We start from the raw sequence: 27,502 nt of genomic DNA on the forward strand, positions 1-27,502 counted from the left end.
ATAAAAAAAAATTCACAGTGAATTTTTTTTTATATATTGACACTTCATCCGTTATTGTTGATTATATTAATTTAAAGTTAATTTAAAGTTAATTATAGCTTGAAATAAGCCATGACATTGCATAATTTTTAAGAAAATATATACGAGCATTTTTATTCTAATTATAATTGTAGCAACTATAATACAAGGAAATGAACATACACATGTATATATTACATTATATTTATTTCGTGTATGAGCGTATGTGCAGTGCATGTAAAACGATAATCGAGCCTGTCTTCTTTCTTTAATAAACAATCGATTAACATATATGCTTCCTTTGTAATATTTTCATGTAGGAATAAGAACGAGACTCGTCGTAATGATTAAAACGTCTCGTGTTGCGTTCTGTAATAGATACTATTAATCTCTAGAGAGTTAAAAAATGTATCGTCCCTTTCTAATTGTCATCTTGTAAGAACATTATGTTTTAACTCAACTAAAATTCTACGAGAAGTCTTTAAGGAAGATTTGACCGTATCGTTGATCTCGGGCTATTTGACGAGACAGGAAATGGACAGATAAGCGAATAATTGCCGGGAGAGGAGGGAAGAGCGATAGAACGTAGAGAGATTGGGAGAACTCCCCTCGAGACAATAATCACAAAGTAAGACGTAAGACTATGGTCGAGCTACAATGCGTACACACATCACGTATGTATTTCTGAGAGCGATAACATGAGCACGTGCACGCGCGCATGGTTATCTACGAGCCTCGTACTCGCCCCGACGCGATGTGGTTTCATGATTCAAGTGTATCAGACTTTGAATGAAAGAAGGATACGAGCGAATGAATGAACTTTCTGGGGAGCAGACAAGAGTGTCGCGACGTGCGTAGGCGAGAGCGAATGCATTGCCTCCGTGTATCTCTCCGTGTCTGCCTCTGGAGTAACGTGAATTTAAACGTGCCATTTTGGTAAGCTAAATGCTATATGGTATTTCGACGTTTCTATGTTACTAAAAAAAAGTAACACGTTACATATTATTTCTAAAATACATATCGATGAAATACGTGTGATTAAATAATAATAATTTATACGTAAACGTGTGAAATTCCTTTGATCTAATCTAGTTACAAACATGTGAAAACAATTGTCGCTTCGTTTTGCTATCGTGTGGGCACATATTAGTTTATAAGAGTTTAAGGAAAATCGATGTTAAATATTAATTAATATGTGGTGAACAATGTTTCGGATGCAAATCGCAAAGAGCATCGACATTTACGTTACATTACAACAATGGAAAAGTGTCATCGTGTTGATCGCCTACGTTGTACAATTTACGTATGAAATTTAATACGCGTTTGATTGCAAATAATGTAATAATCCAGTGAAAAACCGGTGTGCATCCTTCGCGCGTCTCTACTGCTCGTTCGTTCTACACACACGCAAAATCACGCTCACATATAATATGTAGGTACGTAGAATTTGCGTGTAAATGCTACGTGGGCGAACAGGGTACCCCGTTTTATCGTTCCATCGACTCTATCATGAGAGGATTCTCGAGCTGATCTACGTACCTTGCATCGCACTAGCGTTACAGGACACTGACACGGGAAACTCTATGACAGCGGAAGTAGGGATTTCTTACGAACCTCTTCTACCTTTACTCGTTCTTAGTTATTTTTAAGAGTTACTTTGCGAGTTTGAATTGAATAATTTGAAAAAGTTGATGCGTTTATCCTAGATCACTTAGCTTCCATTCATACAAAGGTTTACGAATAATTCTCTGTTCCTCCCTGTCTCTCTCTCTCTCTCTCTCTCTCTCTGTCTCTCCGAGAATACATTTTTCTTTTCTAAGCTTTACCTTCTTTGACAAATCTTCCTCAGCTCGATTTCGTCCGCTGACCCTAAACTCTTAAAACCAATTTAACGAACAGCCCGCGGGGGAACAAGAACTCGGGCGAGAGGGTTTTTGAATTCTATTTCTACGTCTACCTGCAAATTGACGTGGTTTAGAAAATTTGTTCGTTCCCCTTCTATGATTAACCTTCTCTCAAAGAGGAAGAAATTGCTTCGTTCTTAGACCAGTCTGGAATGCGAAGAATTCGATACCTATTCTCTTATTCGAGAATTGAGAAAATCACAGTGTCAGAGCCTATATAAATACATATATTCCCTTCAAAATTTAAAATTTTATAAGACTTTAAAATTCTCTCTCTAAGAAAAATTTCTTTAATAAGAAATTTTCATTTCTTTATTAAAGCATTGCATATCAAAAGTTCTTTTGAAACTCTATCACAGCGAGTGTCATAAGGTGTGTTCCGAATTATGCATGATATATCTTTTACCTTTCTTTATTTGGTGAACAACAAAAATAAATGATGCATCATGCGCTTCATGCGTATCGGAACGCACTCATATACAAACTATTGAAAATTAAATTTATATTTAAAATTAATATATAATTTATAATTATAATAAACATAACATATAATAAATAACATATAATAACATATAATAAATAACATATAATTTATAATTTTAAATTAATATTTTGGTATTTCAAGATTGTCTTAAGTAGCACCTAATTCAGTAATGCCTTAATGCTAATAAAGTAATGTCTAATAAATTGCTAATACTGTTCTGTGATTGACTTGTGACGTCTTAAGACTGTACTTAAGATAGTTTCAAAAAGAATCGACTATGAATACCGGTCTACTCGATAGCATTTCAAGTATAATTTAGAGACTGGCAGTAAATAACGTAAAAATAGAAACGTGAAATTCTCTAACGACTAGTCTATAATTTTCGCAGAAATCGCATTATTGCGCGGTAATATGAAATCCACAAAGCAATTGTTGACGCGAAAGCTGGTATAAATTTAAACTGTTAACATAGTAATTCATGCAATTGCAAAAATCAAAACTTTAATGATTTCCAAACAGCAGATTTGTTTGAAGACGTATATTGTGATAGAAATTATAATATAAATATAATATCAACTTTATTAAATAAGTTCCCTTTCCGTAATATATTCATAACTAAGGTGATGAAATGTGATGAAACGTATTTAAGTACATATATTTTAAATCTCTGTTGATGTTAAAAATATTATGATAGATTTAGAATCAAATATGAAAGAAATATAAAAGATTAAAGTCAAAATCAAAGTTACGTCTCTGTTAGAAAAACGGATAGTTTTTAATTATTCTATATCGCAAAATTTAAACATGAAACTGATAATGAAACATATATATGCCAATAACACATGACAATGACAAAGTGACAATTAAAAATTTAATAATTTTTTAGTAATAATTATTACATGATTTGTCACAATATTCCATGATTAATTATGGCATATTTCCACTTTCACATTTATTAATGTCGCGTCACGATAAAAATATAACAAATACTGTCAATACGGGAGAAATCTTGTGATTGCAGCTAAGACGTTTATTAGTAAACTCTATAAACAGGCAACTGATTTAATGCACCTGTTCGTTCGTTTTATTCGTAGCTGCGGTTTATAAACTTTCAAGAGATGATGGCATGATGGAGATGGAGATAAATGTTGACGATGATTACGTTTCCTTTTCTTTCCATTGACTGACAATATTTTTATATATTCGTCTTTTCACATATCTGTATTGTCACTGATATCCGATAATAGTTGATTATTATCGTCTGGATTGCGTATTCGTTCCCAATCTTTTAAAAATAGCAAACGTTGCGAATAGTTATCGGGATTTAAACTTATTTCATATCTCTCTCTCTCTCTCTCTCTCTCTCTCTCTCTCTCTCTCTCTCCCTCTCTCGCTTGCTCGCTTAATCGTCGTGATTATTATTAAATCCGCAATTATGATTAAGCTGCACGTTTTCATCAGTCTTACAGGAAATTCAGTCGTGGGCGAGTAATCTTGTCACATCGTCTCCTATCGTGACGATTAATGGAACGATTTAACATTTGACGTTGCCTACGCATCCAATTGTACCTATGATACGCCGACCAAGCTTTAACTCAAATAACGCGAATAATTTTCGGTCTTGTAAAATGCTGTCCGACATCATGCGTTGGTCATGCTACATGTTACATTATCACGAATAAACACAGAAATTATTGTTATAAACGTTGAAGATTGATTATTAAAATGCAATATTTTGCAGGATTGATTTTTGATCTTTAATGTTTTGTAAGGAAAGATGAAAAATGAAGTTTCTAAATAGTTTTTTTCCCTTAAATATCACTTTTTCTGTATTTTCTGTATTTAAATTAAATAAAACAAAATATAAAAAGAAGTTTAATTTTAAGAAGTTTATTTTTATTAAAATGCTTTGTTCTTGTTTCCATTTTTGAAATACTTAAAGATGTTTTAGTTTTCAACTTTTTCCATAAACAAAACACTACTCTTTGAATTTAAAATATATAGTGTTTTTTTTTTCAATTTGAACACGTAGTGTTTTGTTTATTGAAAAGTTTAAAACTAAAATATTTTAGTTTTTAGTATTTAAAAAATGGAAACAAGAACAAAACATTTTAATATCTTAAAATTAAACACTGCTTTTTTCAGTGTATGTATACATAAAATGTGTATATATAAAATTACTCATAAAACAAGGAGTTACTACATTTTATCATTAAAACACTGAATGTTGATATTTTCTGAGAGTGCTGCTTGCAAGATGCACCGAACGCGTATTATATATTATACAGTGCGACGCAACGGTTCTTTTTGCTCGAGACTGAACTTTGCGTCGGGATCCGTATAAGGTCCGTATAAGGTCCGTTTTACAGCACACTTGCCGAGGTACGGAATCTTCTATGCTTTATCACGATACATACAGTCTCACTATCATTACGGCGAGATTGACTATAAAAATTTACATCGCATTGTGCGAAATTTAAAGATTTTTAACTTTTAAATTTTAAATTAATATAATCCAAAAAATTAATGAAGAATCTATTATATATTCGATCTCTCTGTAAATGAACAAAATTTCCAATCTATCTCTCTTCCTTTTTTTTTTCGTTCTACAAATGTATAGCTTACAGAAATCGCATTTAAATTGATCGATTTAATTGAATTAATTTCATTTTAAATAATTGTGAGCGAAATATACTCATCTTGTAATAACGTCGTGACTGTGCGACATCACGTCTCTGCAGTCTGCGCTTCGAGGCAGAAACGAAACGAGCGGAGCGTGACGTGCGGTGAGGGAAAATTGTCGTTGTCGTTGTTGTTTTTAATGATGAGTCTGTCGAGCGAGGTGCCCGTTTAATTACCGATACTCGTTTTCAACATGGGCTCTGCTTGCTTGAATCGCATCACTATGGTCCCGATTCTGGCCCCGGTCCGCCCACCCGTATCCTGCCCTAGCCTACGTAGAAAGGTACAACAATGTACATCTATACGGTTTGCACGTCGACTACCATCGACGACGCAAAATCAACTGCATTGCTAATTCGCTAATTTGCTAATACACGGCTTTTTCCGAGCTTTTATAATAGTATACATGTAACTACTTTATATCGAGCAACTTACTTTTTTCTTTATCTCAAAACATCTATTCGATCGATCGTCATCAGTCAAATTAATTGTTGATCAATTAAAATTTTGGAAACGATCATATCAACTACAAATGCGATAGGACATTTTATTTTCAATGAATAAAATTAACGAATAAAATTTGACATAGAACCGCAGCAAAATTATTGTGTTTTAGCAGGATTCGAGCGTGAATGTTGCATTTAAATTAATTATTATCCGCGACTGTAATAAATATCTATACTGCAATAAATATCTTGACACGTGTAAGTATTGATCGAAACTACTATTCTTTTTCGATACAAACTTCTGAAAAACAAGAAATTGAATCCATGAATCTTTTTCTTAATTTAGTAAATTTTTTCCCTTTTTTCTTCTTAAAATATAATTTTTATCTTAGATTTTTTTTTTATTTTATAGACGATTTAAGACGTAAAATCTTCCACAAATACAGGATCCTTAAATTCATCGTATTATTGTCTTCGTGATAGCTTCTTCCATCATTCGCACTACAGATCAGATTTATATGTACATCAGTCAAATCAACTTATAAAACAAATGATCAGCTTGTTAGAAATTAGCGGTGCGTTTCTATCCAAAGTAACCACTTAGAAAATAAATGTACACCTGGACTTCGAACTTCAAGACTTTACCAGACTTTGCCTGATTTCATCAGACTTCGAGGCATTTATAAATTTGTCGAACTTTGAGGAATTTATCGGACGTCACCGGACTAGATTGGACTTCACTGAATTTTATCGAACATTGGACTCTATCGGACTTCATCGGATTTCATTGGATTTTATCAAACTTCGTCGGACTTTATTACAAGAAATTCAACGGATTTCTGATAGATTGTACATCGAAATTCAAGAGTGGTTATCCCTTTGTTGCTATCTCATTGTTAGTCTTTTAACTTTGCATCGCAAACTTGCAACAAGAGTTGCGTTAAAAAAGGTGGACTTATAAGAGATCATAAAAAAATTCAAATACATAGTGTTTTGTTTATTGAAAAAGTTTGAAACTAAAACATCTTTAAGTGTTTCAAAAATGGTGACAAGAACAAAACATTTTAACTTAAAATTAAACACTTCTTTTTTTAGTGTATATAGTCAGATCACATCACCAGTCGCATTTATTCGTCCGATACCACCTTCCAATTTACACAAGAAATCTAAATGACATTAAAAAATGTAAAAATGTTGGCTATTTTCATTTTTAGAAAAAGTACGAGTGAAAGAATATATAAAAACAATGTTTTATATCATATACATATATTTTTGCCATTCAAGAAAATCTCGAAAAAAGCTAGCGTCCAATCAAACCGATATCATCCGATATCTTTCCCTATATCGATATAATTACCGATTTGAAAAGAATTCATTGATCAGAAAGCTACATGATCGCAAGGGATTTACCACTTGACATCGTCGGCTGAATCGAAGATGGAACAAAAAAAAAACAGAATGAGTGCACACCAGCTTTCTCGACGTATCCTTTCTCTTTTTCGTTATGATCGTCGGAGCTGTTCAATATTGTCCAGGGATTCCTTTGGATTCCTGATGACCTTCCGACGTAAAGGAAAAAATGTACAGTAATACGCACATATAAAGATCGTATATTAGACTAGGATGTGAAAGTAGAAAGTAATGTTTTGCGAATACAAACGCTAAATGCGATCCTAGAGAGCGCGGAGGCACTTATATCGCACAAGGAAGCTCGTTGGCTCGTTGAATATCCTTTCTCATTCGCTGTACATATCCAATGCGATCATTTATAAATGTGAGCGTATCTAAGAATTATTATGATACTCATGAAAGATAATTTTATTCTCTTATTGCTAGATACGACGTTCTTATGTATCCTATATCATCAAATTTAATAAAGTGTACACCACTATGTATATATATATATATATATATATATATAATTATATATATATATTGTATTTATATATGTGTAGAGTAAATCTAATGGTCGCTTTCGCTTCATTAATTTCTTTTCCAAAGATATTTTTCACATAGAAAATTTTGCTAGTGGCAAGATTAACAAAACGGCATATTTTATGGCACTTAGAAAATCGGAAAGTGGTAACTTCCATGGTAAGCACTAGAGACTCTGTAACAGACTCTGGCTAAGAATGATTTTGTTAAAATCCTGCGAGGTAGAAAAAGGTCTACATACTATCCCTGCATATACTTATACATAACTATCTCACTCCATAATTTTTTAATTAGAGAATTACAGAGTGTGACAGTATAAACAATGCATACAAATACAGAGAGATTGCAGTTTTATATATATATATATATACACCTTTCTCTCTCATAGAATTTTAACAAAATCGCCCGTGACCAAGTTTTGTTACAATATAATTATAGTAAAATGTATATGTACACATAACGTAAGGCGTCAGAGCAGAAGATTTGGCGGCAATCTGAGCGTGGCTAAGGAACGCAGTACGCACACGTTCTCTTCTGCACTGCTCTAGCGCGGCGCGAGGGAGACAGATTGATAGAGCGAATCGAGAGGAAAAGAAAGAAAAAGAAAGACGGAGATAGAAAACGCTTGTGAAAGAACGACCGTGAGGATCGGCAAAGTTGTCGGAGCGGTCACCAGCGCGGCGGTCGACCAAGCCAGTCGACCTGCTGGGGCCGCCGCGCCGGCCAATCAGCCAAGCCAACCAGGCCCAACCATCACGTTCAACCGCGCTGCGTTGCGCTGCGCGCTGCGCTTCGTTACTTCGCGCTGCGCTCGCGCCTCGCGCTCGGCCGAAGCCGAGCAGCCAGCACTGCCTAGCAGTCACTGGTACTACTGCCACTACTGACAGTCAGTGCGCGACGAACCTTCGTTGCGTGTTTCCGCGTTCGACGTCTCGCCAATGTTTGAAAAAAAGAAAAATTAAATAAAAAAGAAATACACATAAAGAAACAGAAAGAACAAAGATGAAAAAAAGAGGATGACCACGACGCGAGATGCATCGGAAGCCCCGGCGAGATCGCGTAGCTTCTCTACTCACTGCTACTCACTGGTACCCACCCCCGCTCACCGTACGTGCTCCATAGCCGCAAGTCGGCGATTCAGGCGACTGTCAGGTGCGCGTTCCGTATCTCTCCATCAACCGTATGCGCGTTACTCTCTGTTCGCTGCTCCAGTTTGTGAGTATGTGTTGTGCGTGATGTGACTCGAGTGTATTACACCATGCGATGTACGAGAATTTCTGCGTGTGAAAAAGAATAAGAAAGAGACATTTGTACGAAGCTAAGAGAGTGTAAGAAAGAAGGAAAGTGAGAAAGAAAGAGAGAGAGAGAGAGAGAGAGAGAGAAGCGACATGGCGCCCCCCGACAGATCGCCTCGCCCTAGCTCTGGTCTTAGCCTCTCCGTGCTAGGTAAGTGCTTTAATTTACTCTCTGCATTGTCTATTCTTAATGTTTCCTTCTAAATTTACCCGTTATTTTTCTTTCAACACAGTCGCAAAATTATTCCCGTTTTCGACTTTTGCGAAGATTAAATTATTTTAGAAAGTAAAGTTTCCAGGTACATTAAACTTGTGTGAATGGATTAAAATTTATTCATTCAAAATGTGTATAGAATTATAATAGATTTTATGTTTTAGTCTTGTACTTGTGTATTCTAGAAATTGCAAATTTTTACTTTTTACTCTCGCGTAGTATTTTTTACTAGATATCGTGTGACAGTTCTAATGAAATAACAGACTATAATAATTAAACCTTTTTTTTGTTAGCATATATATGTTATCTTTCGAGTTAATTAACGAGATGTATCAATGACATTATTGATATTCTCAACATTTGCAACAAAATTAATTATCGAGAGAGAGAGAGAGAGAGAGAGAGAGAGAGAGAGAGAGAGAGAGAGAGAGAGAGAGAGAGAGAGAGAGAATTTACTCATCGTGCACGGTTCAATCGCATTGATTCTCTGGCACTTAAATCGCGCTGTCACACATTAATTACTAGAAACGCGATTAAACTTTACATGAAACTTTGTTAAACACGCATGCTACGGTTCTGATAACAATATTATGTAAGAAGATTGGATTAACATTTTTTATGAAAATTATTAAACTTTTTATATGTAATAAAATAATAGAAATAATATGTAGAATGTTAAAGTGATCTTTTTAGGAAAGACAGTAGTATCTTAAAAAATAATTTAACAATGTAAGTTTAATTTATGACTAATTGTAAGTTTAATAAGCTATTGTCAAACGTTAATAAAAACAAAAACAGCAAAATAAAAACAAGACAACAAAAGTTCTGCGTCTCATTTTGTTATAGAATAATAGTAGTTTTTAATTTGAGCTAAACGCCACAAGATTCAACTTGATGATGAATAAAAGTGTAAATTAAAACTGTGGGAAATTGACGTGTGTTACCATCTGTATTTTAAATACATGGATATTTGATGCTCTCTCGAATGGAACACTTCCGTTTTCATGTTTGTATTATATATAATATATATATATATAATATATATGTGTATACTTGCCTGTAGCGAACTGGTTTTTATTAAAATAAATTATTTCGAAATCATGTTTGTCACCGTATGTCACGCTTAGAAGCTTCTACAATAAAATTCAATCGAAAATGAGTCAGATTGATATCGACTTGATTTCGGAGAAACCAAAGATAAATTAAATGTGATCTGTTATAAAATATATATTGAATATATGAGTACGCAAGTATTCATGGAACGTAAGAAGATATAAATATTCCATATTACACACAGATATAAATGAATATTTTACGTGAGATCAAGAATTTATTACGTCGAAAATTTAAAATAGATAATATAGAATAATATAACGATGAAGTTTATAAAATGGTATAAAATAGAATAGAATATATATAATTTAAAATTGCAAGTCTTAATGCATTTGTTATTGCGTTATTTATTATTGCGAGATACAATTCTAATGAAATTATAGTGATACTATAATTAACAATTTTTGAAAAGAAAACTTTTCCAAAAAAAGAAAAAAAAATGACATATACAGGATTAAATTAGAAATAATTATTTTTTACTTAATGTATTACCGGGTTTAACACGATGCAATTACTTTGCGAGGGGAAAAAAAGGTAGAAAGGGAAAATGCTTTGCTTGATATTCACTTAGTTGTATTTAGCCGGTTGTATTAGACCACACAAAGACACGCGTCGATGGTCGACTTGCAGATAAGACGCCGCTACTATCGGAAGACGGAATTAACTTTAGAGCGAAGCCAAGAAAAGCCTTCTTGAGATTCGACATGCTTTCAGTTTATCACCGATATCGCTCTGACGCCGCATCGTTATTGCTTCATTTTATTTGCACTCAGGAAGAATTTTTACGTTCCTTTTAAATATGACAGAATAAAAAAATAGATTTCAATAAATTTAAAAAACAAATGATATTTTAACTTTGAAATACAACTTGACGTGTATCGTGAATAGACGGATTCATTAACTATGACGCAAATGCAGGCATTGAAATTTTATTTTTTTTTTTTATTATTTGGTCTAATATAGATATTTCATGAAAGAAGAACTTTTTTAAGCTGACACTTACATTATCTATTACATCCTCTGCGGATCAAAAGAATTTAATTAAAATAAAGTTATGAAGAAAATACTAATTTATAAACTAAACTTATAAATACGTAGCAAGAAAGATAAATAATAGATCTTGATATGATAATTTTATTACTTGTATGCAAAATTAGTCTTTAGAAGAAATCTTTCTCGCGCAATTCAAACGCATGTTTGTTGAATATGGAAAACCATAGGTTGTATTCACTAATGTCCCACGACAGCTTGCAATACATCGTTACGAAATGCACACACCTGTAACGCGCACCTTGCCCTGAATACAACAACGTCTAACTTTCTCTATCACTTGCATCTAAAACTTATACCCATCTACATATCTTATTGAATATATTTACAAATTTTAATTATTTCAATATAAATTTCTGTAATATATATATATAAACAAATTATAAATATTGTAATATATATATATATATAGTAATATTTTATATATATATATATATATATATAAACAAATTATAAATATTGATGCACATACATGCATGTATCAATACATGGTGATGATACAATGAATTTAAAAAATACGATATATTTTTTAAAAATATGTGTGCGTGAGTGTGTGCGCATGTTTGTGTGTTATCGTATCTATTCCAAACATATTTTATATTATAATGAAAACTACGATCATACATCGATAACACAAGTAGGTCAGTTGAAATAGTTCGTTCGAGAGGTGCACCTCAAGAAGCAATATGTCTTGTGAAAAAGGGATTCGAATTTACTATAACGCTCCAACATAACTCGTATTTATAATTGTACATGCTTTCGTCACGTATTACATCCGCGCAAAACTCGTATACCTGTTTTACGCGCTTCGTCAAGCTGCAGATAAAGAAAACGAAAGATGCAGAGTTCTTTCAACCTGTAACTTTGCCAGTGCAAACATAGAACGTCTGATTATATAGTCAAATTACTTTTTCATGATTGACGAATTTTCTTTGTCGAAAGAGATTCTTGATAATCCGTGAATGCAGCATTTGAATTTTACATACGCGCGAAATAAGTCTTGAAAGAGGTATATACACGGTGATCTCACGGTGTTAATTGTGTGACTCACTTTCTCGTCGCATCGAAAACTTTACTTTCTGGACCAATCAGAAGTTAAGAAAATGTCTTTTCTTACAAATCTCTTATGTATAAATATGTATTTTATATATAACATAAATCTGGGGTGTAAAGAAGTGTATTGAACATGCGATGTGTTATCTAAATTTTTATCACCAAATAATATATTATTATACTAAACATTCCTTAAATCTTTCTAGAAGAAGATTTTTTAATTTCTTAAAAATAAAGGCTAAACAGTCAACAATAGACTTGTAATTTATTAATAAATAATAATTTAAAATTTATTTTTAATCTGTGATAAGCAAAAATTTTCTTTCTCATATAATTATATTTACGAAATATTATGACGCAGTATTGCAAATCTATATATGCTGTGGGCGGTTGTCTCGTAAGTGAGAAATACGTAAAATAGCGAGGCGGCGACCAGCAGTCTTACGATCAATGAATCGTGTCGCGTCTGGCTATCCATTCTAAGAATCAAGAACCTGTAAAACCACTGTATCCATTAGACATATATATATATGTATTGATATTTACTTATTATTTTTTTATACCGAAAGAAATTGAACATTATTATAATTTATTTAAAATCTTTATCTGTTCTTTACTCAAATTCCGCGTTGAGCGGAATTGTGTCAATTGTGTGAACCATGAAAGGAGAAAGTGGAGCACAATCACATATGTTGCACAACGACACATTTCCCAATATATGTGATAAAAGAAATGATAATGGCACTGAGCTTATATTTGGTAATAGATAAATTTTAAAATTGAAACAAATATTATTAATATACGTTTGAAGAATACGATCTTGACTTAAAATAATGCAAATATCGAGAGAGATACTGACGCCTTTGGCTCAATCTATTTATTAAAATATTATCGGAATTTAGAATATTACTTTCGAAAAACAAGTACGTAATCATATCGAAAGAATCCGAAATAATCTCACCAATCAATTGGAATAAAAAAATTGACAGTGGAAGCTGTGTAGTGCATTAGCTGAGTCATAAACGAAAGAGATTTTACAAATTAATGGCATACGAAAGTACCCAGCAAACAGCGATCGAAATTAACATTTGATTTAATCTGTTCAAATATATTCAGTAGACATGGTTAAGATAATTTCATAGTGCGTTCAGAAATTTTTCTTCCTTAAAGTTAAAGCTAATAACAAGAATTTAAGATAATAAAAAAATTAAATATAATTATTGCATTTTATTACCTAATTATTTCATTCACTTTGCAAGCCTCGTGATTTGTTTATCGCGAAAATCACATTTATTTAGAAATTGCATTTAAGGCGGGTCTACATACGTAAGACAACGCCGTTATCTAAATTAATATTTGCATTCATATTTGAGGAGACCATGCAAACTTTAAATGTATAAATATTTATAAACGAGACGACAGATAAGCTTGAAAATCTGTGTTGAAGTTATATTATGTTATTTGAGAAAAAGGAAGAGAGAATCTCGCGTCTATAAAGGAAAGAATAATTTTAGCGCAGTTATATATAAAGATATTTCACGTTACAAAATACATTGATAATTATAAAAGCAAAATGTCACGTTGTGTCGCAATTTTCTGATGTAGAAAAGAGCGCGGCTAAATGATAAGTACAAACATTTTTTTCTTTATTTATTTAGTCTATCATAAGGCATAAAATCCATAGGTTTCTGTTATCTAATATATCTTGTTAGTATATCTTATCAGCGACGGCGTCGCAACATGAACAGTATTATGTTTCGTTGAAAACAATTAAAATAAATTCCAATTGAGATGAGAAATTAAAAACAATCCAGCAACCTTGCTCTAGACGTTGATCAATTTTCCATTGCATTAATTTTATTAAATTTTTCGATTTTTACTTTTTTTTCGTTTTAGATCTCATTTATAGGTGTAAATGTGAGGCAACGTACAATTGCGTTTGTTTATGTTAATTTTAAATTTTACAACGTTATTGAACGTTTATAATCTACTTTTGAGAAACGCTATGATGTATTGTGAGTAGTATCGCGATATTTCATAGCCTCCCGGTATATCGAAGCTACCGACAGGATTTAAATACGACAGGACTGTAGGCGAGCACCTCGGTAGAGTAACTTTCTCTCACTTTTCTGAGCACCAAATAACGATTAATACACGTGACTCGTCGAAACCGAAACGACGACCAGATATAACTAATGTTCTCCATTCGATGGCCTCCATCTTTTATCATTCTTATATTATTATTCAGATTTATTAGTCCCGTTTCCTGTTTTTTTGTTTTATCTTTTAATTTTTTAAATCTTAGAGATACCTTGCATTTTTCCTAGTACCATTGAAAATGAGACAGATATTTCAAATCCATTGAAATATTATCGGAAGAAAATAAGGGAGTAAATTAGCTAAAATGTATTATTAATTAATAAATTATATTTTTTTTGTCTTGTAATTTTAAATATGAGTTAATGCAAAAAAAAAACAAAGATGGCATGAATTTTAAATTGCGCTGATATTATTATTTATGTTAAACGAGAAAACAATGGTTTATGGTTCAGTATATTGAATCGGGTCATCTATATGGGAACGTGTGAAGAACGGAAGTGGAGACGGAGAAGCTGACCAGCAGATCAGTCAACAGGTGGTCTCTGGTTGGTCTGGACGTCGCTTTGGTCCGTTCCACTTGGTTTTCCCTCTTGGCGAACGGGCTTCAATCGCCCCCGTTTTCGCTACATCGAGGTCGAGACATGTTGTGTTTCGTCGTCATTTTGAAAGAAAAGAAACGGATGAATGAATTCTCATCTAGACAATATTGTTCAACGCGATTGTACAAAGAACTTTGCTCATTTTCATAAAGATTTTGGATTATCCGTGTCTAGTCATTAAGCATGTATAATTTTGTAGATAATAATACTAGTATTAAAAAAAAAAATAACTTCCTCTCTTCTCAAAATAGTTCTCACTTCCTAACGATATCATTTTATTTGTTCGATGGCTCATCATTCGAATCAAACACGACAAATACGTCATTGCTATGCTTAGAAGATATCTATATGTCATTAGAAAAGTATTTAGCGTATCCTAGATACTAAAGATCGACATAATATGAGCGTAGCAGTCTACAGTATGAGTACCATTCTTACACACACACACACACACACACACATATACAGTAATATTCTTTAATAGCACCTTTTTCTTTGCTATTATACGTTTTGCTACAATGAAGAGATCATGTCTTATTAACATGGACTATATTCGCGCTTTAAGAAGTAATAAAGGATTAACAATATTGATATTATAATTAGTGAGATCATCAACTCCTATATCACAGCTTGGACACAAAAAAAATCTTTAGAAGATGGTAATAATAAAAACAAGAATTCTAGGAGTCACGTCCAAATAAAAAAATCTTAAGCATGAAAGCATCGTGAACATAGATGACAAAATGAAGACATTCAAGATGAACAATACAGAACTACTTTCGATGGAGGTTTGAAGATCTATAAACTTACTTTTTTTTTTAATACTTTTTTTAATACCATTATTAGGTATCTACAAATTATATATGATTGATGACTGAACGCAGATGGCTCGAAGTGGGCGAAGTTCTTTCCATGCAGACTCTCAAGAATACTTAATGACGCGAGATGGCCGTACAAAAGGTTCTACCGTGCTAAATAATATTTACGATCATTTTATTGTTGTTCTACAGAATTATCGATCATGAGAGATTGCGTTTCACTGACGTTAGCAAAACGAATCGATTGCGTTTAACGATAATGCGATACCGAAAGGAAGCAACTTTTTACGCTTGATTTAAAGTTACCGGTTTCTTTTTGTTTAAACAGATTGTGAAATAATCGATTAAACACAGCTGTATTAGGGAAGAGTAGTGTATATACTACGTTAATGTTTAAAACTAAACTAATAGAAATAAAGAAATATGATATTTAAACTAGAATAAAAGAATAATGTATATTATGTCTACACGAGAGTATAAGAAAGACGTAGAATAAGAAAATTTAAACATAAATAATTAGTTTATAATAATAATTGATAAAAGTAATAAAATACAATATAAATAATCGTGTATTGCAAAGTGCGGATGAATCTAACTGACTGGATATCGCGAGATGATCCTATAGACGTCGATTGGCATTTATCGACTCGGGATCGACGCGAGATCGACGTGAGACGACGTGAGACGAAGCACAATATAATAGTGGAAACTGGATCCTACGACTGAGAGATGTGTGAGTCAGTGAAGTCTTCCTTCTGAGAAAACGAGAAGCGAGGTCTCTGCGACGCGCACCACGCGCAACCAGACTCGCAAGTGCGTTGACCCAGCTTACGGTAACCCAGGCGATCCTCTGCGTCGCGCCGCGTCGAGTTGCACCTGCCTCACGCGGAGTTACCGGCATGAGAGGTCGTGCGACTTCCTTCTTTTCTCCTCTCATCTTCTTTTCCATTTCCCCGTTTGCCGCACTTTATTCGTCGTAAAGGGATTAATATTAATTTTCACACATTTATCTCTCTTTTCGACCTCCTCCGTGTTCTTTGGACGTCTATACCGTACAAGTGCACTGATGCGCGTCTTCACTATGCGATTTTCCACATTTGGCCGGATTCTTTCCGGATTAATTGATGCTTGATCGCAAAGCGCGATACAAATATTGTTAAATATATTTGGCGAAACTAAGGAGTCGATTTTTGTAACTCTTATAACGATAATTGTTGATGCCATTGCGCAGCCTTTTTACTCTACTTAATATCTGCGCAACGACTGTTGTTAAGAGTTAGTCCAGATCTACAATAGGTGTTTTAAGCCTTGAGCCGTAAGAAATTGACCAATTACAGTCGATGCGAGGAGTAATGCGAGGAAAATAATTGACTATAATTCGTCAATCTGTTACGGCTTAAGACTTAAAAACCTGTTGCAGATCTGGACTTACAGAATCGGCCCCTAAACGCAACTACGTGCAAAAAAATTCTCGTGGTCTTTAAGCCTTAATCGAGTGAATATAATATCGTTCATGAAGCACTAAAAAAAGGTCACTATCAAGAGAAACGCGCGTGCGAAATTTCTTGACCTTACTTTCTACAATAGAATGTTTCATTATATATAATAGTGCCTCGGATTCGCGTTACTTGATTTATTTTCGCGTGATCAACGAGCATCGTTGAAAGAACGTATCTTTCTTCACTAACCGACATACTAAATTTTTTAATAATATAGCATCAAACCCTTGCTTCGCTCGTAGCCTATTTCTCATTATGTTAATTTTATAAATTGTTTGAGCCTTTTCTTATATTATTTTTAATACTAAATTTTATTCAATTTATTCACAATAGATGAGCCTGTATTCTTGTTTTTTATACTTTATACTTATTTTTTTATATCTCCTGAATGGTGGAAGCTCTTGGAATTGGATTTTTAAATAAAATACAATTCTATTATTTCCGAAAGAGGAAGAGAGAGAGAGAGAGAAAGTATTATCAAGAAATGAAATGATACTGTGCTCTTTGTAGATTTGGCGCAGATACGAGCGTTGGTCGAATCGACGGGGATGCTGGGTGGATCTACGTGCCCATCCTGTGAAATGCCGTTCGACAAGGGCAAAAAGCGTCGCCTGATTGATTCCTGCGGTCATGAACGCTGCTACTCCTGTCTATTTCGCAGCGAGGTCTGTCCACTCTGCTTGCGTGGCTACGAACTCAATGACGACGACGACGATGGGTTGGAAGAACTATCTCTTAGAAACGTTTCCTCGGTTCCACTGTCCACCTTTGCGCCTACGGATGGTTGGCTCGATGAGTCATCGACGGTGAATTCCCTCTGCGGCAGCCCCAGGTTACGCACCAAGATCACCACGAGAGCTAATCTGCCGTCGCAAGTTTTACACGTAAGCCTTTTGTCGTCGGAGAAAGATGAAATAACGCGTTAAATTGCTGTTTTTCCTTCTCTTCAATGTATTGTATTCTTAAACGTGTTAAACGATGTTGTACGTTTGTATTATGTCTTTGCAGAAAGAAAGAACAAATGCTAGAAGAGGAAGCAATTTTTCCATGTTATTTCCTCATTTATTATACTGGTCGCACAAGTCCATGCAATAGTATTTCGCACGAACTCATCTATTTCTTACTTTATTTTCAGCAGCGAGGCGAAGCAGAAAACCTCTCGTTGATAACAGTAGCCAAGAACTTGAAAAGCAAGGCTTCGCCACTTCCAGTTTCTTCTGTTTTTCAAGATCGACAAAAATTCAAAATGTCGCAAAGTACGTCAAAACATACAATCAAATCTAGTTCTTGTATCAAAATGCAACGAAGATTAAAAATGTAAAATTATGATACCGTAGGCTGTCCCACGCCACCGAATCAACGAAGAAGATTTTTCCTCAACCCAAAAGTGCTCAGAAGTTCCTTTGCTGTCCAGAAATCTTCGAGACATACGGCATCCTCACCTGAACCGATCATAAATGATAATCCTTCCGCTTTATCAGGTACCTATTTTTTTCTTATTATTAAATCAACTCTGTATGTTTGTTCCGCTCTTCTCTCAAAGAGAAAATTTCGTGACTCAAGTCGTGTAAAGTATACTTGATAATATCAAAATTGCACGCATACATATAGTTTGGACTTCGTCCATGGAAGGAAAAGCGAGATGGCCTGGTGTTGTTTTGGGAAAAATCAAGTCTCTGTGGAGCAGTAGTCAAGGCACGGCTAACGACGGGTTGAATCAGCTCATCAGTTCGACGAATAGAATTGCAGGCAGGAAGAGTTTTTAAAATTTGATGCTGTATCGCTACGTTTGAGATGCTTAGAGTTTGCGAATGAATATAAAGGAATAAAAGCTGTCACGAACGCGAGCATAAGCTCGCGTCTTTTGTACATTTCCTGTACTGAGAAAAAAATAATTCCTTTCCGATAACACCTCTCTTTCGTAGAATTTCTTATTAGAAGCATGATACATAATTTGTAATTATTCTTATCACTAGTTTTTATCGTCACTAGTTTTTATTTTATTGTACGAATTGCTTTCATTAGAATGCCGAGTCATACTTTTATCCTTTTTTAATAAAAAAAAAAACAAATAATTATGTCACATCTTTTATAAATGCACCCGCATTTTTTATTGTTATTATTGGTTTCCAAATTAAATCGGTATTTATTCAAATTTATTAAAACTCGTCCATTTTTGTAATGAGTATTGTTAAAGAGTTATAGAATAGATTGAAAACTTCTGAATAAAAATCGATAAGACATATATCTCAATGGATGTGCTATTCTTAAAATTTTTTGTTATTTATATTGTCGATAATTATGCTTGGGTTTAGCATTTGATTTCTCACCTTTTGCAGAGTGTTCAATACGTTGCATTATAAACGATACGTTTAGACGGATAAAATAAAAATTCACCAACATACAATGTTTACAAGTGATAACTGCACAACTTGCGTTTGAGAGATCGCAACTTTTGATAGTAGTTTACCTCAACTTAAAATGGCATTTCGATAAACGATAATATATCCGCCTAAACGTATCTTACAATTAGTAAAGTGTGATTTTCGTTTTGCCCGTGAATTATTTAACTTTTAGATACACCGCACGAAGCACTTTTGCAGTCTCGGTCAGCACTATTTGGATTCGTAGATTCTATATCAGTTTTTTTATATTTATATATCGTCTAATTAACTTTTTTCTTTCGCAGACGATGAGGGTGGTTGCGTGAAACCGTTATCTTCGAAAACCAGGAAATCGTCACAATCAGATTTATACATGAGATTGGGTCTGTTATTGGGATCTAATCGGGCAAACGCGAGCGTGGAATCAAGCGCATGTCCTTCGCGAACTCCGATACAAGGGCATGATAGCTCTGCAGCTTCCTTCAGTAGCCTGACTAGCTTCGAAACGCAGACATTGGCATCAACGAATACGAGCCCAGTGTCAACTTTGACGGGCACGTCGAGTGAAGCGGAGGCCGCGGCGGCACTGCGATGTCCTGTCAAGCCGAAAACCAAGGTCAAGGGGAAGACTAAGTCCTGCAGAGACTGCGATAGTGCTGGTAGCCTGGCATCCATTTCTACATCGTTATCCGCATCCACGTCAATGTCCATGTCTATGTCCGTATCAGTATCAGGCCTCTCGAACGGTAGCTCTAGTCCACTCGTGCCTAGAAGACATTCTGTCAATGCCACACAAGTGGGTCAAACTGACGAGCTCGGCCAATTGAAAAACAGACGATCTTGTGTCCGAAGATCGGGGAGAACTAGCAACGCTAAAGGTTCAATGGATGCAAAATGTAATACTTATTCTTTATCCGCTCGAATTCAAATATACAACATATTCGCGAATACATATATGATAAAGATCCATATCTTGTTCATTTTAGTACGTTTCATTCAACATCATAGTTCAACGCAGTTAAATCTGAAGCCATTATTCTTCGAGGTGCCTTTATTAGAAGAAGACCCACTTTTCGCAGGACGACAGTGGTTGTTACAAGAATTAGAATCCGTGATCAATGGCTCCAGTCCTGGCATTTTGATTTCCGGATCGCCAGGCACGGGAAAAACTGCACTCGTCTTGCAATTGGTGGAACATAGTTGTTTCGGAAGAAGGAGAGAACAGCCAAGATCTGCGGAAGTGAATGAGGAATGCGACGATAGAGAGAAACAGAATACTAACGCTACCCTACGAGCTAATATTCGGCATACTAACGAAAAGGTGCGATTACCAGCATTTATTACAACTTCGAAACTTTATAGAAAAGATACAAATCAGTTATATCGAATTATAGGTGCGCGAATTAGCATCACACGTTGTGGCTTATCACTTTTGTCAAGCCGACAATAATAGTACCTGCCTAGTCCCAGATTTAATTCATTCGTTAGCGGCACAACTTTGCCAGGCTCCTCAATTGATCTCATATAGGGAATACCTGTTGTCCGAACCCCATCTTCAAGGCTCATTGTCACAAAGGGAATGTACAGTTGATCCAGATCTCGCGCTTTCGAGAGGTATTATTGAACCGCTTTTGACTCTGAAGAAAGCCAATAGATTGCCAGCTTCGAATATGGTAGGTAAACAAAATAGCTACAACTGTTTTTTCACTGACGAGTAAACATATTAACATAAGCTCGATAAGTGTTATGCTACGTTGCGGACGTTCGATATATTTTTTTTTTCAGGTAATATTGATTGATGCCTTTTGCGAAGCGGAGTATCACAGACCGGACAGAGGTGACACTATAGCTTCTTTCCTAACGAGGCACGCACCTAACATTCCCAGTTGGTTAAAAATCGTTTGCACGGTCAGGACACAGTTGCTGGATTGCGCAAAACAATTACCATATACAAGAATCTCGTTAGACAAGACTACGAATGATGCGATCAGTAACAGCATCGCGAAGGATTTATCTGATTACGTCGGTTATAGATTAACGCAAAGTCCTTCCATTCAATCAAATGTAACTGCGTCGGTAAATGGCAAGGCAGAATCCTCGTGCAGTGCGAATCAGACAAGATTCTCTTCACATTTGCTCGCTCTAGCCAGAGGTAGTTTTCTCTTTGCTAAGTTGACGCTCGATCTTATCGAGAGTGGGCATTTAGTCGCCAAATCTGCGAGTTATAAGGTATGTGCAATCATAATCTTCATCTCTATTTTAACCATAATTACAATTATATCGCTATTATTATCTTGGCAATATTATAAACAGAATAAAATTTATAACAAACTATTTTACCTCTTAGGTATTACCAGTTTCTCTCGCACAGATCTTTCAATTACATTTTAACTTGAGATTCCCTACGGCAGCATCATTCGACAAAGTACAACCTCTTCTGGCTGTTTGTCTGGCAGCTCTATATCCACTGACTCTACCTGAAATTTTCTATTCCATCAATTCATTAAATATAGATCATTTTATTTCATGGGATGATTTTTTACAGAGATTTAAGGTAAATATATTAAATAATTTAATATATAGTGCTATAACTGTGTGTATATGTGTATGTGTTATGTGGTTCATAATGAATTATTTTTAAATGAATATAATGTGTAATTTTCTAACTCTTTTTTTCTCTCTGTCTTTGTTTTTTTACTGACGGTGCAAAAACAATGTAAGTTGCAAAAATAATATAATAAATAATTTAATAATGATAATATATATTACAATTTAGATTTATTAAAAATAATTAAACAAATAAATGTGTGCGCAAATTATTTTATCTTGAATTGATAAATGTTCTTACATATTATTATACTTGTAGACACATGATTACTTGTCAATATATACGTATAATTTAACAGTTACAGACTGTGCACAATGTGTTATATAAATGTTATATCAATTCTCGCGTATTCATTAAATATAATGATATCATTTTTTCTTATTAGATGCTCTCTGGCTTTCTTGTGAAACGCTTGGACAATACATACATGTTTTTCCATCCATCGTTCAGGGAATGGTTAATGAGAAGAGATGAGGGAGAATCAACAAAATTCCTGTGTGACTACAGACTTGGTCATGCGGCAATAGCATTCAGACTATCTCGCCTTCAAGCGCCATTGGATGGTGACAAAGCTTTAGAACTAGGTCACCATGTATTAAAGGCACACGTTTATAGAGGTGTAGCTCCATGCTGGCCTTCGCGCGATTTACAAGTATGTTTACAATCAATACAAGATATAGTAATCGAGGATAATGTAGAAGTGTAGCTTAATTGAACTCCATTAATCCTCAGGCAATTTGGCTGACTTTATCGACCGAATGCATTTCCTCGGCATTGTGCACACTTCGAAACATTTATAGCCCAAATGTGAAGGTATCGCGATTGCTCCTGCTGGCAGGTGCATCACCGAATCACATTACTGAGTATTTAGGTAACGCACCGGCTCTGTGCATGTACGCGCATGAAGGTTCCGTCGAGATGGTGTCTCTTCTCCTTGAGTTTGGTGCCGACGTCGAATTGACCAACAGCCAAGGTTGTACCGCGCTATCGCTGGCAGCTGCCCGGGGACATTGTGACGTTGTTAGAAGGTATATCAATATCTTGTACATAATATATTGCTCAAATAACGTATATATACATATATATTGAACAATGTGATTATTTATTTATTGTTATATCTGTACTTAACAGATTGGCCGCCGCTGGAGCCTCATTAGGACATGTAGATATGGCTGGCCAATGTTCTCTGGTGCATGCGGCAAGACACGGAAGATTATCCGTGGTTGGATATCTTCTTGCTTGCGATTGGATACCAACCAGTGAAAGTAAAGCAGAAAGTGGCGTTTTAGAAATAAATAGAGAAGAAGCCGCCCAACAAGCTGTTGTCGCGGCTGCGTCACAAGGTCATGAAGCGGTTGTAGAGTATCTTTTAGATATGGCAGAAGTGATCATAGATCGTCCTGATACATTGATAGGCGAGACCGCTCTAACGATTTCCGCTGCAAACGGTTCGACTGCGACGGTTTCTGCGCTTTTAGCTCGCGGTGCCAATCCTCTAGTTGTAAACACGAAAGGTCTTTCTCCTCTTATGCTCGCCGCCAAAGAGGGACATTGGGGTACCGCTGAACGACTTTTGCAAGGTTTGTTTTTCTCTTTTTAAATATAACTTGAGATCATTTTCAAATTATTATGGATTCGATTATGTCAATTATGTATAAGAACAGTTATGTGATTGTTACATTATTTCATAGGAAATTTGTCCAGCAGTATGGACACAGTATCGGACGAAACTATATCACTTCTAGAACAACGTGATCTCGCTGGTCGTACTGCTTTAATGTTGGCCGCATGCGAAGGTCACATTAATCTACTTGAGCTATTCCTCGATAAAGGATCAATTTTAAAAACAAAAGACAAAGAGGGACTCACCGCTCTCAGTTGGGCTTGCGTCAGGGGACGCATAACTGCCGTACAAATGTTGCTCGATCGCGGTTCTGATATCAATACAAGTGACAACTCTGGTAGAACTCCTTTGGATTTAGCTGCATTCCAGGTAAATCTTTCTCTCGTATACACAACCCATGTTATCGTGTATTACTTTCGCGATCTAATGTTTATCAAAATATATACAGGGTAATCCAAAGCTAGTACAACTGTTACTTGAAAAGGGAGCCGCGGTGGAACATGTTGATCTCCACGGTATGCGACCTCTAGACCGAGCAATCGGATGTCGCAATATACCAGTAGTTCAATGTTTCTTACGTCGTGGTGCTAAACTCGGTCCCGCTACATGGGCCATGGCAGCAGGAAAACCAGACGTCTTAATAATTCTACTAAATAAACTTTTGGAAGATGGCAATGTTTTATATCGAAAGAATAGACTGAAAGAAGCATCGCATCGATATGCATATGCTCTTAGAAAATTTCCAACTTCGCCAGAAGAAGATTGCCAAGGACAGGAGCAAAGTCATATGATGCTTCAAACTTTTACACAACTTCATATGAACTTTCTTCTAAATCTGAGCCGATGCAAACGCAAGATGAACGTTAGTAATCTATTATAGTTTTTTAGATGTTTATATATAGGCCTAATTGTTCACAATGACAAATTTATATTACTTTTATGAACAATAACGTGATTCTTTAACAGGAATGTACCGAAGCTATTGAACTCGCTAACGAAGCTCTTAGCATCCGACCCATTTCTTATGAAGCGTTCTACGCTAGAGCTAAAGCGCGCGTAGATCTAAGCATGTTCGAAGATGCTCTATTGGATGTTCAGGAAGCTCTTCAAAACGCACCAGTTCACAACAAACAAGATCGTAGAGTGCTTGTAACTTTGAAAGATGAGATTGTCTGTCGAATGAATGATGCTGGGACCAACAAAGAACATGATGATTATATCGCTAAATCTCGTCTTCGGGCATCAGTGAATACTCTTACTGAATTGTAATGATATTTGATTAGAGAGCAGTCAAATAAATTATACCTATTCAATTTACACATAATAATAATAATAATTTACGATAATATTATCATGAATTCATGACACGAAGGACGGATTTAGAAAACGGCAACAAACTTTATTCAAGTTTGAATCTTCCTAAAGTAGTTTAACAATCGAAATTCGAGATGCTGATACTAAAAAAAGATGAGCAATGTTAAGAATATAATTATTAAATGATTCGCGTGATATTAATAAATATTTATAACTCGCTTTTTAATTATTGATGTTTTGCAATGTTTTGGTATACACGTGAGCGTGATGATTTTTTTTATATATCTTATATATTTATATGTATGTATATATGTATGTATACATTTATACAAACGTATATACATGTGATCTTTTATTATTCCAGAATATTATAGTAATTGGTTTTAGATCAGTCTAACTTAAACTATTTAATTGTGACTTATCACATAGTATTTTATATTTTTATAAATGGAATCATAGCACAATACGCATATATATATACATATATATGTATATGTATGTATACATATATTCATTAATGTATTAAACGTATAATTATGAATCAAATACATTAAACATTTTTCATATTTTTCGTATATAGAATAATCACAGAAATTTTCACTCCAGACAAAAATCAAGTTCGACTTTATAAGACAAGAAAAGGATTTTCTTTTTGATATTTAATCTCGCAACAATATTTATGCTTGCATCTTGCCAAACATGAAATGATGATAACCGAATTAACAGAATAGGTACATATTTAATCAATTTAAAATCAATTTTTCCTTATATTCCCGTTAGACGTTATCTTTAAATATTTAAATGTTACAGTTATTAGAAAAATAAATAACATTTCAACATTAAAAAATAAATAATATTCTTAACTAATTTTGTGTGTGTGTGTATGTGTAGAGAGAGAGAGAGAGAGAGAGAGAGAGAGAGAGAGAGAGAGAGAAAACTAACGAGAATTAGCTAGCTTGTACATATGTAGTGATCAAAGTATCGAATTGTGCTTTTACACTCGAAAAAATATTCTTTACATAAGATTATAATTTACGAAATACATAATGCTCATATTTAAGGAATTTGCTCGAATAGCACATAGGTCCGCATAAACATTTATGAACGTTCTAAACATAATTATGGACACAATTACATGTTAAATGTTATTGACTCCGTAACAAACAATGGTGTCAAAATAAACTAACTTTTTATTAAGATGGATTTTTACTTTTCGATATCTTGATAAGACAATGATTTGATTAATTACAGAGTTTTATATAGTAGACACTCGAGTTATAGTTAAACGCGCACGTACGTATTGAAAACCACCCTTTCTTTTCTGCGATATTACATTCTTAAGACAGTAAAATAATATAAGCAATATAAAATTAAAAAACGTCATCTAATACAGATTATTATTACAAAATTATTATCATCATCATCATTATTATTATTATTATTATTATTGTTGTTGTTACTGTTATTATTTATTATTATGATTATTACAAATTAACTTCAAAGTAGATCTTATAAATCGAAAATGATTAATAACTCAAAGTGCAGTATGACGATAATAATACAAATACAATCGAATTATGCATTGACATTAGAGTAAGATCTAAATATAAAATTTGGTCTCAAGTGTCAGACGCGAATGCGCTGATTAATGATTAAAGTTACAGTAAGTACACTTCATTCAATTAAGTATAGGTAAACTTGGATAAGATGGTTATCATTAAAATGCAAAAAACATTAATTTTAATTGTTGTTATCTTCAATAATATTATATTTTTTATTACCTTTTCTGTATGGTGGATATAACACTATTAAAAATAACAAAAATTAAAGTATGTTTTTTGCATTTTAAAAATGGTCTTATCCAAGTTTACCCTAGATATTATGTTTAATATATGTATCACTTAAAAATAATAACACAAAACTTAACACCATATATATATATATATACACTCCATGTAGGAGTAATACTGTTTATAAATGATATAGGAAATGTTACTTTTTTTATTTTTATGCACTTAATTAATGTATTTAAAATACAGAAAAAATATATATTTGTCATGTACATAGTAGAAAATAATTTATCCAATTACATATGGAATATTTTTATCTATCACTTTTACGATATCAACAGTTTCAATATTATTTTGCGTGAAAGAATTTTTATATAATTTATTATATCTTTTTAAAAGACAAACATATTCTTTACACAAATAAACCAGGCAGTACAAAGTATAACTTGCAGTACAAAGAATTACAAAGAGTTTGAAAATTAAGTATATAATTTTTCAGCTAAAGAGATTTATGTTTTATATATATATATATATATATATATATATATATAAAATATATATATACATAAAAT

General features: G+C 34.0%; 2 protein-coding genes across 10 annotated transcripts in view; one reads left to right on the forward strand and one right to left on the reverse strand.

Moving 5' to 3' along the window:
• ringer (tubulin polymerization-promoting protein ringmaker) overlaps positions 1-27,502 on the reverse strand; it is a 35,039-nt gene that overhangs the window by 2,677 nt on the left and 4,860 nt on the right. The window contains exon 5 of one of the 6 annotated variants that reach the window (XM_011059824.2): positions 12,441-12,688. The exons of the other annotated variants lie outside the window; for them this stretch is intronic. Within the exon in view, the coding sequence (XP_011058126.1) occupies positions 12,681-12,688 (8 nt within the window). The 3' untranslated portion in view covers positions 12,441-12,680. Of the gene's footprint in view, positions 1-12,440; positions 12,689-27,502 lie in introns of those variants that run through there. 6 annotated transcript variants of the gene reach the window in all.
• On the forward strand, positions 764-25,781 carry rols (zinc-RING finger and ankyrin repeat domain-containing protein rolling pebbles). 4 transcript variants are annotated; one of them, XM_087407095.1, is made up of 16 exons: positions 764-954; positions 7,936-8,915; positions 17,721-18,094; positions 18,346-18,466; positions 18,548-18,691; positions 18,822-18,959; positions 19,900-20,915; positions 20,989-21,267; positions 21,380-21,823; positions 21,942-22,148; positions 22,588-22,854; positions 22,935-23,230; positions 23,334-23,782; positions 23,894-24,195; positions 24,275-24,688; positions 24,793-25,781. In XM_087407095.1, exons 2-16 carry the CDS (start codon positions 8,858-8,860, stop codon positions 25,093-25,095), a joined length of 4,812 nt encoding a protein of 1,603 aa, XP_087263221.1. In that variant the 5' UTR covers positions 764-954; positions 7,936-8,857; the 3' UTR covers positions 25,096-25,781. The 4 variants fall into 4 exon arrangements, with proteins under 4 accessions (XP_087263221.1, XP_087263227.1, XP_011058121.1 ...); XM_011059819.2 differs by lacking the exon at positions 764-954 and having other exon boundaries at positions 7,472-8,915; positions 19,900-20,490; positions 20,581-20,915; XM_087407101.1 differs by lacking the exon at positions 7,936-8,915.

The sequence above is a fragment of the Acromyrmex echinatior genome, chromosome 1 (genome assembly GCF_024713525.1).
Source record: "Acromyrmex echinatior isolate Ae372 chromosome 1, ASM2471352v2, whole genome shotgun sequence".
NCBI classification, from domain to species: Eukaryota; Metazoa; Arthropoda; class Insecta; order Hymenoptera; family Formicidae; genus Acromyrmex; species Acromyrmex echinatior.

What these genes read in the sequence shown, in the direction of transcription:
- rols (XM_087407095.1), top strand. Translation starts at nt 8,858, where the DNA reads ATGGCGCCCCCCGACAGATCGCCTCGCCCTAGCTCTGGTCTTAGCCTC. An exon ending in GGCCTTCGCGCGATTTACAA is followed by an intron (nt 22,855 to 22,934) that starts GTATGTTTACAA and finishes ATTAATCCTCAG; the next exon opens with GCAATTTGGCTGACTTTATC. An exon ending in GATGCAAACGCAAGATGAAC is followed by an intron (nt 24,689 to 24,792) that starts GTTAGTAATCTA and finishes ATTCTTTAACAG; the next exon opens with GAATGTACCGAAGCTATTGA.